Source organism: Alexandromys fortis, unplaced genomic scaffold (genome assembly GCF_014885135.2).
Source record: "Alexandromys fortis isolate MF-2015 unplaced genomic scaffold, M_Fortis_MF-2015_v1.1 scaffold_203, whole genome shotgun sequence".
Lineage (NCBI taxonomy): Eukaryota > Metazoa > Chordata > Mammalia > Rodentia > Cricetidae > Alexandromys > Alexandromys fortis.
Window position 1 is genome coordinate 488,998 of NW_026068080.1, and position 13,176 is coordinate 502,173.

At 46.2% G+C, this 13,176-nt stretch overlaps 1 protein-coding gene across 1 annotated transcript; it reads right to left on the bottom strand.

Moving 5' to 3' along the window:
* Nucleotides 1-171: 171 nt before the first annotated feature.
* Nucleotides 172-12,161, bottom strand: Stc1 (stanniocalcin 1). The gene is made up of 4 exons (XM_050121875.1): nt 11,791-12,161; nt 9,620-9,762; nt 8,733-8,944; nt 172-3,145 (listed from the first exon to the last, which is right to left on the bottom strand). The coding sequence occupies exons 1-4, from the start codon at nt 11,906-11,908 to the stop codon at nt 2,875-2,877; spliced, it is 744 nt and encodes a 247-aa protein (XP_049977832.1). The 5' UTR covers nt 11,909-12,161; the 3' UTR covers nt 172-2,874.
* Between the last annotated feature and the right edge of the window lie 1,015 nt (nt 12,162-13,176).

Genomic DNA, 13,176 nt, shown 5'->3' on the forward strand with positions numbered 1-13,176 from the left:
TATTATTATCGTAGAAGGAATTCACCAAAGTCTTCAAATTATGCTATGGCATCTTTAATTATAAAAATAAGCAAATAAAATAACTTGCATCTGTCATTACCATGATATGTTTCATAACTTTTATATGCACATGGAGCTTAAAAATGTAATTTAACAATAAATAATGACATATACCAGATATGCTCACTGTTTATTCCAGTACTCAGCCAAAAACCTAAATATCACTTAAATTATAAATACATAATGCAAATATAACGGCACAAAAATGTTCTAAAGTGCAACCAAATCACGAGAGAGGAGATCATGCAAACTGGTCTAGGTCAGCCCCCGAATCACTCTGCAGCAAACATGAGACAAAGCTTTGGAAGTTCAAGGAGGAGGTGGAGGGGTCAAGGGAGGGAGAAAAGGAAGCAAACACCTAGCAACATTGTGAGAACTGCTTCTTTCCACGTGTATGGTAGATATATGTCTTGTTGACACATATACCAATATCACTGCGGGGAGAAAAGAGGCTATACCACGGTTTGAAGAAGTCGCAGCAAAAAAAAAACAAAAACAAAAACAAAAACAAAAACAATAATAATAATAATAATAAAAAAGAGAACAGAGGAGAAAGAGAGAAGAGAGAAAGAATACCTACCGAACTAAAGTAAGAGAGAAATTTACTAGGAATTCTCATAAGCTACTTGCCACTTTGGGGTTCTGGCTTAGTGGGTTTGCAAAATGCACAACACACACACTTGGTTAGCTTTTCTGGTTCAAAGAAGTCAGCCTTGCCTGGGGTGGGAAGTGGGGGAGAGGGGTGAATCTAGCTTAGAGTACGTGCTACCTGATTTCCAAGAGGCTAAGGCAGTGTCCATTTGCTTGGGACCTGGGGATGGGACAGTTCTGAGTATAAAAATGCCCTTAACAATCTGATGTCAGCACACTTAGAGGCTGTGTGGGAATGGAGGCAGCAGCGTTTGCGCTGCTGCGGCTGCGGCTGTGGCCGCGGCTGCGCGAGACTGCCTGCTGCACTGATCTTGGTCCTTGAGCACTTTGTTTCTGGTTTTAAAGGCTTTGTGGTAAAGTTGTATTGCTTTTTATTTCCCTGGAGAGGTGCCCTCCCTCCTCCCACCAGGGTCCCTATCACTCAATTTGGTCAACTCTGCGGTGTAGCCTAGTGAGAGTCAAGCACCAATAGTTTCTACCCAAGTGACTTTGGAGCAGCCCCTTCCGCTTCCTCTCTCGGCATTGACCTTAGGTGAGCAGTGACACTCATAAGGGGCTGTTGGGTTCAAGGACAATGACCCTGAGAAACTACTGTTGTTCGTAGACAGGTTAATCATTTGGCTTTGGTGGCTGCCATCTTGTAAACATCACAGCGGAAATGATCAAACCACCAGCTCTTACGCCCTCCTTCATTCTCTCTATATTTTTTCTTTTTTTTCTTTTTTCTTTTTTTTTTCCCTTTAAAGATCCTACAGAGATGGTCCAGCTGCCAGGACTACTTTGGCAAGCAGCGTGTTATAGGACAATGTAAGAGGAGTCTATTAAGGCGGGACATCCCAGGGTTATTTACACCCCATCAAGCCCAAGTTCCCCAGACTGAAGACCCAAAGGCAGATTGACTCATTCCTGATTGGCTTAGAATCTCCCACACCATCACTGACCAGAGTGCCAGGCACTGATGGAAGGTGATGAGCCAAGAACTGCCACTTCCAAGGGGACAGTAGGTCTTGTCACACTCAGTGTCCAAGCCCAAAGGGGTGATCTTTTTGAGTCCTCTAATTCCCAGTTGGATGTGACAGAACTGTTTCAGGATACACCTAAGTCAAATGTAGCCTCTGGGTTGAGGTGGGCTGGGAGATTAACATTTTACCTGGGGTCCTTCAGATAACCTGTTGGGTTTTCCTATCTCGTATAGGCCCATCTGAAGTTCTGATGTTGAGTTAAAACTACTTCTACCCCCTTAGTTATAAAAAAGGCCACAAGGAGCATGAACGCGGATATCTGGAAGTGAGATAGTTATTTCATTCCCAGGAAAAGGAAAATAAAGCTAAGGTACAAAACTAAATCTATATGCGATAAAGTTCTTATAGACTGCTTAGTTAAGCAGAGTCCTCTGGAATTTATGTACAGTACATTAGTTTCCAGCTATTTATAATTCCACAGTTAGACCTTAAGATTCTCTGTTTTTAAGACAATTGTTAAAGATACTTTTAAAGCTCTGAGCAGTTACAGTACATAAAGATGTTAGCTTTCTGTTTTTTCACTAGATGCAAGAAGATGCTGGCTCAAAGTCTGGTGGGAGAACCAGGCTTGAGCAATTTGGTAAATATGTCAGAAAGGAAATTAGGCATTGGAGGATAGAGACCATAAGACTTGCTAGAGATCAAGAATTCAAACGTGACATTCATATTCGTCCATGGCCAGCACAGATTCATAACACGAATTCCATTCAACATATTTATGAGCATTTAAGACATGCATTTAAATAAAGTTGTTTTGTATTGGCTAACTCTACTGGGTGACCATTCTAAAGGGCTCTACGTCTTCAGATTACAATGACTGGGAAGTTACATGAACGTTTTGTGTTTGAGGAGCAATTGGTAGGGATCTGGGAAAAGAATTCATAGAGAGAAGGGAATAAAAGAGACTACAGTCTCTCAAGGAGAGGATGAATGATCACACGTATTCTGTTGATAATAGTGCTGTCATTGCAGAATGTTGGGATATTGATTACGGAAGCCTAGTTTCATGCAATTTTCTTTAAAGGGGGGATAGAAAATAGAGATTACTTAAAAAAAATCAAACCAGGCACAGTACACTTAAAGTTGGTGTGTCAACACCCCTAAAATGCTATTCATCGAGGCTGCGGATACCTCCCCCTGCTTACGCACTCTCATGGGAGGTGCGTTTGATGTGGGAGGGAGAGTCCCCCTCACCTCGAAGGTTCCTGAGGAGGACTTTCAGCTTCTGTGGCTCATTTGTGCGCCTCCTGTTGAAGTCAGCTCTAGGGTGTGTCTGGGCACAGTGGTCTGTCTGCAGGATGTGGAAGAGGCTAGCCATGTTGGGCCCAATTTTCTCCATCAGGCTGTCTCTGATGGTGCGGACTGTGTCTTCATCACACTCCAGAAGGCTTCGGACAAGTCTGTTGTAATATCTGCAGCGGGAGAATGCTTATTAGGGAATCCCAAGGCTCTGACGTCAGTGCTCAAACTGTTCAAGGAAAGCTGAAGGTGACTTTCCTTTCCCTCTGAGCTCTTATGGTTTTACCACACCACACTAGAAAGCTCATCTCTAGGTTTACCCTTCAAGAGACGTAGATGAAACTGCCCAGTAGTAGGGTGATTGTAATGTCTGGAATTCTGGAAGACAAAGACTCATAGAGATAAATGGGACAACACAAAACGCTCTCCTTGTGCAGGGAAGAAATTAGGATGTCCGCTCAGCATCATGCAATGAATGAATGTCAGAAGCCGACTTAAGTCACGCCCACTGTACTGTACCCGTGTACAGTACATGTATGGTGGGTCGGAAACTCAAAGCTTGTGCTCGTACCGCATCACTGCCCAGGGACTGATGGTGAATTGGATGTCCTTTTAGCAGCTTCCCTTCGCCCTGGTGCGTGTGCTCAAGAGTATGTGCACATGAACGCGCTTTCTAACTGCGCTTTGGTTTAAAGCCATGCACTTCCCTGTGAAGTTGACTTTCCTTACACCCACTCAGCCAGTCCTGAAAAGGCTGTTGGCTGAATGACTGTTTTGAGGCTTCCTTCAAAGGCTTAGAGTGGCCTTCTGCAGCCAAACACTAGGTAGCAAGGGTGCTTACACGGAAAGATTAATGCCCCTCAGAGGTTCCTGCTCTGGAAGCCCATGAAACCCTCTCACATGGTTCAGACTTTTGTGACCTTTTCCTTCTTTGGATGCCTCACGGGCTTTAGTTGTCCCCTCAAGCAGAGACATTTGATGGCATTATGACTATTCATTTTTCCCTGGCTTGATTTTGAAAATGTCTCAAGGGCAGGGAGGATGTCCTTATTCTTTGTATCCAAGCGGCCGAGTATCATCAGGCTGTATTGTCTGCTCAATAATTCACTGTTGAATTATATATCCCCCCCCCCAAGGAAACAGAACTTAAACAACATGGTTACTCTCTTGCCTGAGAAGAACACATTCACCTTTGCTCTGTATGTATAACACTGAGCTTCTCTTGGGTCTCGCTGTCTGCCCCTATGCTATTATATCTATACTGAAATATTTTCTCAATATATCTGCTGAACTTTAACATCAATGAAAAGAACATAAAAATATTCTTCTGTTATACAAAAGAAATTCTCAGCTTCCTGAAGAAAACTGGTCTCTTGGTCAGGTAGATTTGTAAGCAAACAAACAAAATTCATAATGACAAGACCTTTGTGTTTGGTATAAGTGACTGTCACATATGCAACAATTCTCTGAATATCAAACAGTGTTGCCAAGTGTTATGGCTTTGAAAAGACGGAGCCGTCTATATTCAAAACAGCTCATAGAGTTCAGATAGTTTCTAAACTGATGGGACACATCTGACTCAGTGGTTGCGTAAACCTATTAGCTCTGTGGTCACTGACAGGAGACTCCCCTGGTGACCGTGACCTGCTGTCCTGATGTGACGAGACCCTTTTCTAGGAGTGGTCAGGGTGTCACTGGGGCCACAGGATCATCCAGGCGGGAAAATTCTGTTTATTTTTAACTCAACCCCCATAGCGTAGGAGCAAGCATCTTGCTGGAATAACTTGACCCCCTAGAGAGGTCATTGGAATGCTGGACAATGAAGAGGGTAGATCGTGAGTAATGAAGGATAATGGTCACCCTTCTCTGGGTGGGAGGGTCAAGCTGGGGATGGAGAGAGAGGACAGCGTCTGGCATGCCCATTGTCCTGGCTACAGCCATCCTTTCAGGGACAATTATATCCAGCTGTGAGCGAAATTGGGCTTCTCTGGCTCAGAGGAGCTTTTTCCAACCCTTTGGAATCACAAAGCACATGAGTCAAGCTGAACGTCCTTGGATGGAGAAATGGGGAGAAAAGTAGTTTTGGAAAAACTGAGAAAAAAAATCCCAACCATTGTGCCCCCAATATAGGCATCTATATCATCATTCTTCTCTGGGCATCTACCAAGAATTAGCTCCCCTACATCCTGAGGCCTATTTTAGAGAGCAGTTAGTTCTTAGAGCAGAGAGTGCCCGAACTCAGAGAAGTTAACCCTTTCACATCTAGAGAGACCTCTTCATGACATGTGGGTCCCAAAACAAGCTGAACAATGTCATTTCTCTTTAGAAACAGAAAGAATAAAAAAAGTTCCTCCTTTGACAAAACTAGAAATTCTTGTCTGGATGGAGAAGTCTAAACCCCTTAAAGAGATTCAATTTGTCTGGGTAACCTGCAGCTTTGGTGTTGCCTTCTCTGATGGACTAACCAGGGTACCCACTGTTGGCAATGATGCCTGTCAGCCTGCCCACTCTTCTGCTTCCCTGAGGGGGCTCTGATCACTCAGTGGAGTAGGCTAAGAGAACATCTTAAAACAGGAAATTCTACATGGTCCTATTAGTAGCTCCTCAAAGGCTGAAGCCCATGCCAGATTGCCTGATATCGGTACAGCTAACCTGGTTGTCTCCAATGCGACTGGAATGCGGCACTTAACTCTGGACTGTGCAGGCCAGTGAGAAGACCTTTGCTACACGTTGCTAAGCAACACAGATGCTCTGAGAGGTTGTGCCTCCAGCAAAAGTTGACTTAGCAATTGTCATATATTTATTGAGCACCCTTTTATGCTAAGGACACATAGTTACTCTAGCTGTGAAGAGGGATGTGTCTTTTCATTTAGGAGAGAGCACACATAGAATTCCTTGCTGAATACCATGGTGTATGTAGATTTAGCTATTCATGGTATTCTATTTTTGGGTTGCAAGGACTTCTTGCAGGGTTTTTCTGGCTGCTTTTTTTTTTTTTTGAAGTAGAAATCAAAATAGCTTGGCTCGAGGCCATGTGAATTCTGGACCCTATTTGGTGACTCACAAGCTATGAGACCTTCAGGTTGCTTGTCTCACAGGACAGTGTGTCTTCAGTCAGTTAGACGGGGGGCAGTGGGGTCTGGATAACTGTCTTCTTCAGATGGAGGGGCAGTAGGGTCTGGATAACTGTCACCCTCTGCTATGGTATTTTGTTTCTAAGGATCCAATGTAAATTTTTCTTTTCCAGCCTAAGAAAACAGTATAACCCAGCAGAAGCTCCTTCCTCTGCAGGGGGAGTTGGGATGATTCTGTTCTTTAGCCTGACAGCCTTTATGGCATGAGGCTACTCATTGCAATGGGGTAGCCGAATGAAGCCTTCTGGTCTCACAGCCTAGAAGCACCTTTTACAAAGCACATATCTTTCTTCTTGTTTTGCAGAGTCTATCCTCGGCAACCCCACCCCCACCCCCCTGGTAAAGAAAAAGATCAGATATTCTCCATAGCTACAGTTTCAACCATGCTTCCCAAATACACAGATTCTGCCTCGGAACATTCTGTGTGAGCGTTTATAAATAGTCTTTTGTTTCCCTTGATCAATATTATTCTTCTGTTTCCTGTTCCCTATCCATGCCCTAGAGAGTTGGGCGCTTTGTCAGTTTTCCCACTCTGGGGCTGTGCTGGACTCATTGGTTCCCAAGCCTCGCAGTGTCTTGCCCATCTCTTCCGCGCTCCCTGCTGCCCTCAAGACAGGTCGGGGTTGCAAATGGAGGCAGGCGGACTCTCCCCGCTACCTTCTCCCTCTTGATGAACCTCTACCACGTCCTGCTCTGCCTTCCAGTCCACTGGCAGGTTTTGGATTCTCCCAGACCTAAATCTCACGCTAGACAAATCACAGGAAGGTGGAATGAACCTGTAACTACTTCCCGTAGCAGTCCCTTGCCAAGCGGCAGGAACTGTGCATGTGTCTATGTTGGGACGGAGGCTGGGAAAGCAGGATGTTTCGGGCAGGCGAGGAGCTGAGATGGAGCAAGCAGATCAAGCCCCTCCTGGAACGGAAATCGTTCCAGTCCTGAACATCGACGTGAAATACTCGGAAAAAGGTAAGAGCTGCATGAGAGAGTCTGGTGTTTGAGTGTGCCACCCTTTCCCCATTGACCTTTTCTACTGAACGTGAATGAGAGGAGATAAGGAGACGGTGCCTGGACCATTTTCTGAAGGCGGTGCAAACAAGGCACTTTGTAAAAGGAATAATGGTCTGGCTGAGGATACTTTTCCCAAGTTTCCTCTGGGGTGATGGGAATCTTTGGTCCAAACACCATGGCTTCCTTTCTGCGGTGAATCCCTTTGCACAAGGGAAAATGCCGCTTTGATTGAAATAGCCGGCTCAGTATAGCTTTGAAATTGGTCCCCCGCCAACAATCCAAACTTGTGCTGATGAGTTTGCCAATATGCCTCCTTTAGCAAGGGTACACAGCTACATACTTCGTCCCTAGCCATTGTCCTACCAAGAGCTCTTCGTTTCTTTCCCCCATTGCAAAGGGTTAATCTCTAACAAGTGGCCAAGCGTTAACACTTTCCTCCTTCAACAAAAATCTTTCTAGGAGAATTTTAAAAACCAAGGTTGATCTAGAGAGACAGGCTATTTGAGGAAAATAGAGTTGCTCCCTCCTGTTCCGAGAAAATCAGTAAGAACTCTGGAAGAGTTGTCATCAAGGGCTGCATGGGAGATTTCTCTACGATGACGTGTGGTCCTGTAGGCCACGAACCTGTGATTTAGACTGGCTCCTAAATGTGACAGAAGTTTCATGTTAAGGGCAAAGCCTCAGAAAGAACTTGACCGTTGTTATTCTCAGAAAGGATAGGGCCATTTGGCTGGGAAATCTACCAGATTAAGAGTGTGACGACTCCTAGGAGACCAGAGTAGCAGAACCATTCCTTGTGAATGCATCAAGACTGGGTGGGAGAGTCACAGAATCTTAGGGTTTCATCCACTCATAGGATTTGGCTTCAGGGATCCACAGTTATCCTCCACCAGCTTGCACTACTACTGATTCTCTCTGTCCCTGTCCACCCCTCATTTCTCGCTAGCCATCTTTCAATGATACCCATACTGGACCAGGATATCGGGTCTCTTATGCATCATTCCTGTCTGGCAACAACTTCAAAGTCAAAGACCCAGCAAGACCTGGAGCTCAGATGGTGTGAACCCAGTGACTTTGGGTCACCCACGATACGAATGTGAGCTGGGTAGCTCCCACCTCTTCCTTCTGGGGACTCTTGGGCTGGAGGGTTGGAGTGGTATAAGGCTTTGAAGAGGACATGGGAATGTTTCCCTGAAGACATTTCACTTTTCATAGAGAAAACTGCAAGTTCTGGGGAAAAGAGATGACTTGTTCTGGATTAGCCACTGATAAATCTGGGTTTGGGACTGACTTGAAATACAAATAGATTTGATAAAAAAGTCTGCATTCTGACATTTGACCTGGGGTGGGTTTATCGGCCTATTTCTGTTTGACTGTCATGGTTTCAGCCAAACCTGGTGTCTCAAACAGTGTTTTCCAGAGGCTTCCTTGTTGGCTTTAGGCTACGTTAAGAATTGGACAGAGATGCACCTGCCCAGGGTTCCTGAAAACTAGCTCTCTGATAGCTGGGGAAGATTTTAACACTGGAGGGGAGAAAATGTCTTCTCTGGCTTTGCTTGCCTCTTCCCCATTCATGCCCCTGATTGTGAAGAAGAGGACCTCCCCCCCCCCCAGGTACCTGTTGGAGAAGTGATTGGGCAGCTGAATGACTTCAGTGATAGCTTCTGGGTTGCGCTTGGCGATGCTGCAGACATTCAGCTTGCTGTAGCACTCTTCCTGCACCTCGGCGATCATCCTCTGGAAGGTGGAGCACCTCCGGATGGCAAGGAAAACCTTGGAGGTGATCCCGTTGGCGATGCATTTTAAGCTTTCTTTGACAAATGCTTTTCCCTGGCAGGGACAAGAAGATAAGTGTTCATTTGACCTGTTAGCAGCAGTCAGGGTCTATGACACAGGGACCTGCAAGGGGAATTGTTTTAATAGCATGAAGACAAAAAAAAAAAAAAAAAAAAAAAAAAAAGAAAGAAAGAAAAAGAAAAAGACCTTCTCCCTAGGACTGTCTTGAACATTTCAGCTCCAGAGAAAAGAGATGAGATGGGAGGAAGCTATTGTCAACAGTTCTGAGGTGTGAAGATGGTCAGAATCAGGTTTATGTTCTTGGGATTAAGACTGGTAACTCAGAATTTCAGACAGCATGCTAGTGCATTCAGAGGAGAACATTTTTATTTCCTCTCAAAGCAGAAATGCTTTTCTGCTAGTCATCCCTCCTGTTTTAAGCCAGCCTCTGTCAACTCCGTTTTCCTAAACTGTGCCCCCTCTCCCACATGTAAGTATGTGGGCGCTTCTCTCTCTCTCTCTCTCTCTCTCTCTCTCTCTCTCTCTCTCTCTCTCTCTGTATGTCTGTCTGTCTGTCTGTCTGTCTACACCCTGGGATGAGCCTTTTGAGTAGGAGGCTGGGAAGCAGCTTTATTATGTCCCTACAAGATAGGCTCCTAAGAACAGCACCGAGCACCCTGTTAAATGACAAACAGTCAGCAGGAGAGGAAGAGGTCAAGGTTGCTTTACCTGAGTGTCAAATTTAGCAGCACTGTACAAGAAGGATTTACAAATGTCATACATCCCATCTGTGTCACATGTGGAGTTTTCCAGGCATGCAAAAGCCCCACAGCCAACCTGCAGGGCACTGTTGAGGCAGCGAACCACTTCAGCTGAAAAAGACAAGCAGAAATAGTCCGGGTCAAGCCAAAGGGCTCTGGGTAGGAGCCAGTAGGTGTAGAGGCCAACATCTGCATATTTATCCTTGAACTTTGACCTTGGGTCCCATTAGATAGAACAAGTTAAAGAAAAGTGTGGCGGCGGTGGTGGTGGGACTGATGAGAAAGGGGATGGATGGGCTCTTTTTGCTCTTAGGAGTCAGAGCAGAGGGGATGACTCCCCCTCAGGTGCATGCTTTCTGGGTCTCACCCTTTTATTCATTTTGGTGGCTAGAGAAGTTAGGTTAGAGACCTTGTAATGCACAGTGTCTTCTGGTAGTGACAGGAATCAGAGACTGACACTGGGAACTTGAGGGCATGGGGTAGGGTGTAGGCGGTGAGTGACTGAAGGTCAGGCTCATCCTGAGGGGGTCTGGAGAGGACCAGAGAACCTAGCAGCCTTCTAAAAAAAAAAAAAAAAAGAATGCAGTCTGGAGTCAAAAGCATTGGGCATTTTCATCCAAATGGCAGGGAATGCTTTGCTGAGTCCACATGGAAGGAGACCCTTTCCAAAGAGAGCTTCTAACCCTCGATGGCATCGGCAGAAGAAACTCCCAGCCCTTTGTATCCACCCCAGCCCCCCCCCCCAACCACAAGCCAACGCTCCGAGGTGTGAATAATCTCTCATATTAAAAAAGGCTTCTTTTTCCACAAGGAGAAACACAGGTGTGGAGAGACAAGTGCAAGGCGTCCCCTGTGCAAGGCTGGAGGAAAACCGCAAAGAACTTGCACCAGGCTTTCTGCATTCTGGGGAAGATCTGCCATAAAAGTAATTTCTCTCCCACAGAAGGAGGGGTGTTCTGGCAGGCAGCTCGGCATGCAATGATCTGTAGCCTTCATACCATAGGATTCTCCTCCCAGATCAAAAGCGTGGTTTGGTTAGGCTAAGGCTTCCCCGCCCCCCTTCCACCTCCAGCAGCCTCTGGGATGTTACAAGTCATTTCCCTAATTATATATTTCCACGGGTTCAAATTATAACTTTGCTTTAAGCAGTTTTAATATGCATTAGGACTGCTATTGTTTTAGGCAAGCTTGAATTGTGAATCACGGCAGCGCTATAGCAACTAAGTACAAAAGGAAGCAAGGCAAAAGGCCTCCTCTCGGCAGGGACCTGCGCTCTTTCATGGGGGGGAGCATCTGCAGCATTTTGACACCTGCGGTCCCATCTCTGCCAACAGCTGGGGAGAGAAGTGAGCGGGGAGCAAAAGTCAAGGGGCAGAGGGAGTCCTAATGCCTCTTTGCCTCCGGAGGCCAGGGCCATACACAGTTAACTGGTACTGGAGTCAGGCCGAAAGTAAGACCTTCCCCTCAGAGAAAGAACTGCTTCTTTCACAAATGCACTTCCTTCTAGGGGCCATGGGCTGCTTGGGCGATTGAATGGAGCCGGTGAGAGGGAGAAAGGAGACAGGCAGCCCTGTAGGGAACGGGGTGTGTAGAATTTCCCCCCCTTTCTTCTTTCCGAATCCGCCCTGGATTCTTTTTTATTCCCCTTCAGATCTGAGAACTATGGTTCCACAAATCATTGTGCAGAGGGGGGCTTGTCTGGGTGCTCTCTGAAGAGGTAGAGAAGTCAAGTTACAAGGTCTTAAAGGAGCAGGGAGAGGGACCGCAGCAGGTAAGCCGCGCATCACCTTAAGACCGGCTTGTGGAGTATGGAGCTGTGAGGCTTGCCAACATTTAAGCCTTTCCCCGCCCCCTCCCCCCAACAAGAGGGTACGTGCCAGATTTCAGGCAATCAGGCTGGCTTATGCAATGAAATACCCTCAGCAGAGCGCCCAGCTTCTTCGTTAGTTGCATGCAATTTATTAAACAAAGGAACTCCACTTCCTAAGGCTATTGGATTACACTGGCAGCGCATTACCACCGGGCAAGAAGCACATTTATTACCGAGATCAGCCGTCAGGGACACACATGCAAAAAGTGCGAGAGGCAAATGAGGACAGCTCTTTCGGGGAGAAACCAGTCCTGGGGTTGCTGGCTTACCTGAATTTTGAGCCGCCACCCGGGATTTTCTGGGGCTCACAGAGTCATTCTGTTCCACCTCGTGCGTTGCAGCAGCACTGATAACCAGCACCAGAATCACTGCTGAGTTTTGGAGCATTCTCTGAGAAGTTTCCGCTAAGTTGTTGGCTTTTTTTTTTTTCCTCCCCCCCTTTCCTCTTTCCCTCTCCCGGCTTGAGTGAAGATGCGGATCTGGATATACTGAAAGCTTAGGTGAGGATCTGAGGAAGAATTTGTGTGTGTGTGTGTGTGTGTGTGTGTGTGTGTGTGTGTGGCTGGCTGGTTGGCTGGTTGGCTGGCTGGCTGGCTGCTGCTGCTGCTGTTGCTGCTGCTGCTTCTTACACCTCTGGCTTTTGCAATCTGGGGGCCCAAGAGCTGCACCCAGGGATTTTATAGCCGTCTTATCGGTCCTCAGGATCAGGAACCAATCAGATCCTTCAACTGGTCCGTTTAGCCAATAGGCAGGCACGCTTATTCAGCTGGAGCTTTTTGACTTCTTAGAAATATTTTCCAGCAAATTGAAAGTACCTGCTGCCAATGATTTATATGTGTGTGTGTGTGGGGGGGGGCTGTGTGTGCAGGGATGTGTGAAGAGCTATTTTCACACGCTGAAGTGATAACTCTGTATTGATCAAACTGAAAGGAAAAAAAATCACTTGCCAAGCTCTTCAAGGTATTTGCAAAATTCATCTTATCTTATTTTATTTATTTTAAATGAACCACTAGGAGGAAATGGATGTTGGGTGCTTGATAAGGGGATGCGATGTGGATTAGAACTGAACTGAATTATAACAGTCCTCTAACTTTAGTAGGCGGTTCTCTGCAAGAGCGCAACATCGTCTTTTGCGTTGTGTGTTCACTTGTAGTGTGCCCCTTTGACTCCTTGCTGTGACCTGTGAATTCTCACGGGTGTGTGTAAGCCGTGGCTGAAGGATGTATGCGAGTGTAAGAGCCTAGTGAACAGCGGTACTCTGGTTCTAGCTCCCAGCTGTTCCCTCAGCTCTCCTATTTATTAAACCTCTGACCTTGGCCATGTCCTTTTACCTTGCTGTTCCACTTCTCAAGTCTTATTCCACACACCTCTAAAATGGTATGATTTCCAGGGAACATAAAATTTTGAAACAAGGGCTCCTGTAGCCCAGTCTGAAAGCGCAGCACAGCCAAGGGTGACCTTGAACTCCTGGTCTCCCTGTCTCCACCTTTCTTATGCTGCAATGACAGAAGTTGACCACCGTGTGGCGCTGGTGATCAAACCCACAGCTTCCTGCAAGCCGGCCTGCACTCCATTAACTGGCTACATCCCTAGCTCTGGCTCACCCATCAACACTGTCTACTTAGTCACCAAGGGCCCTGCCAACTCCAGGAGTG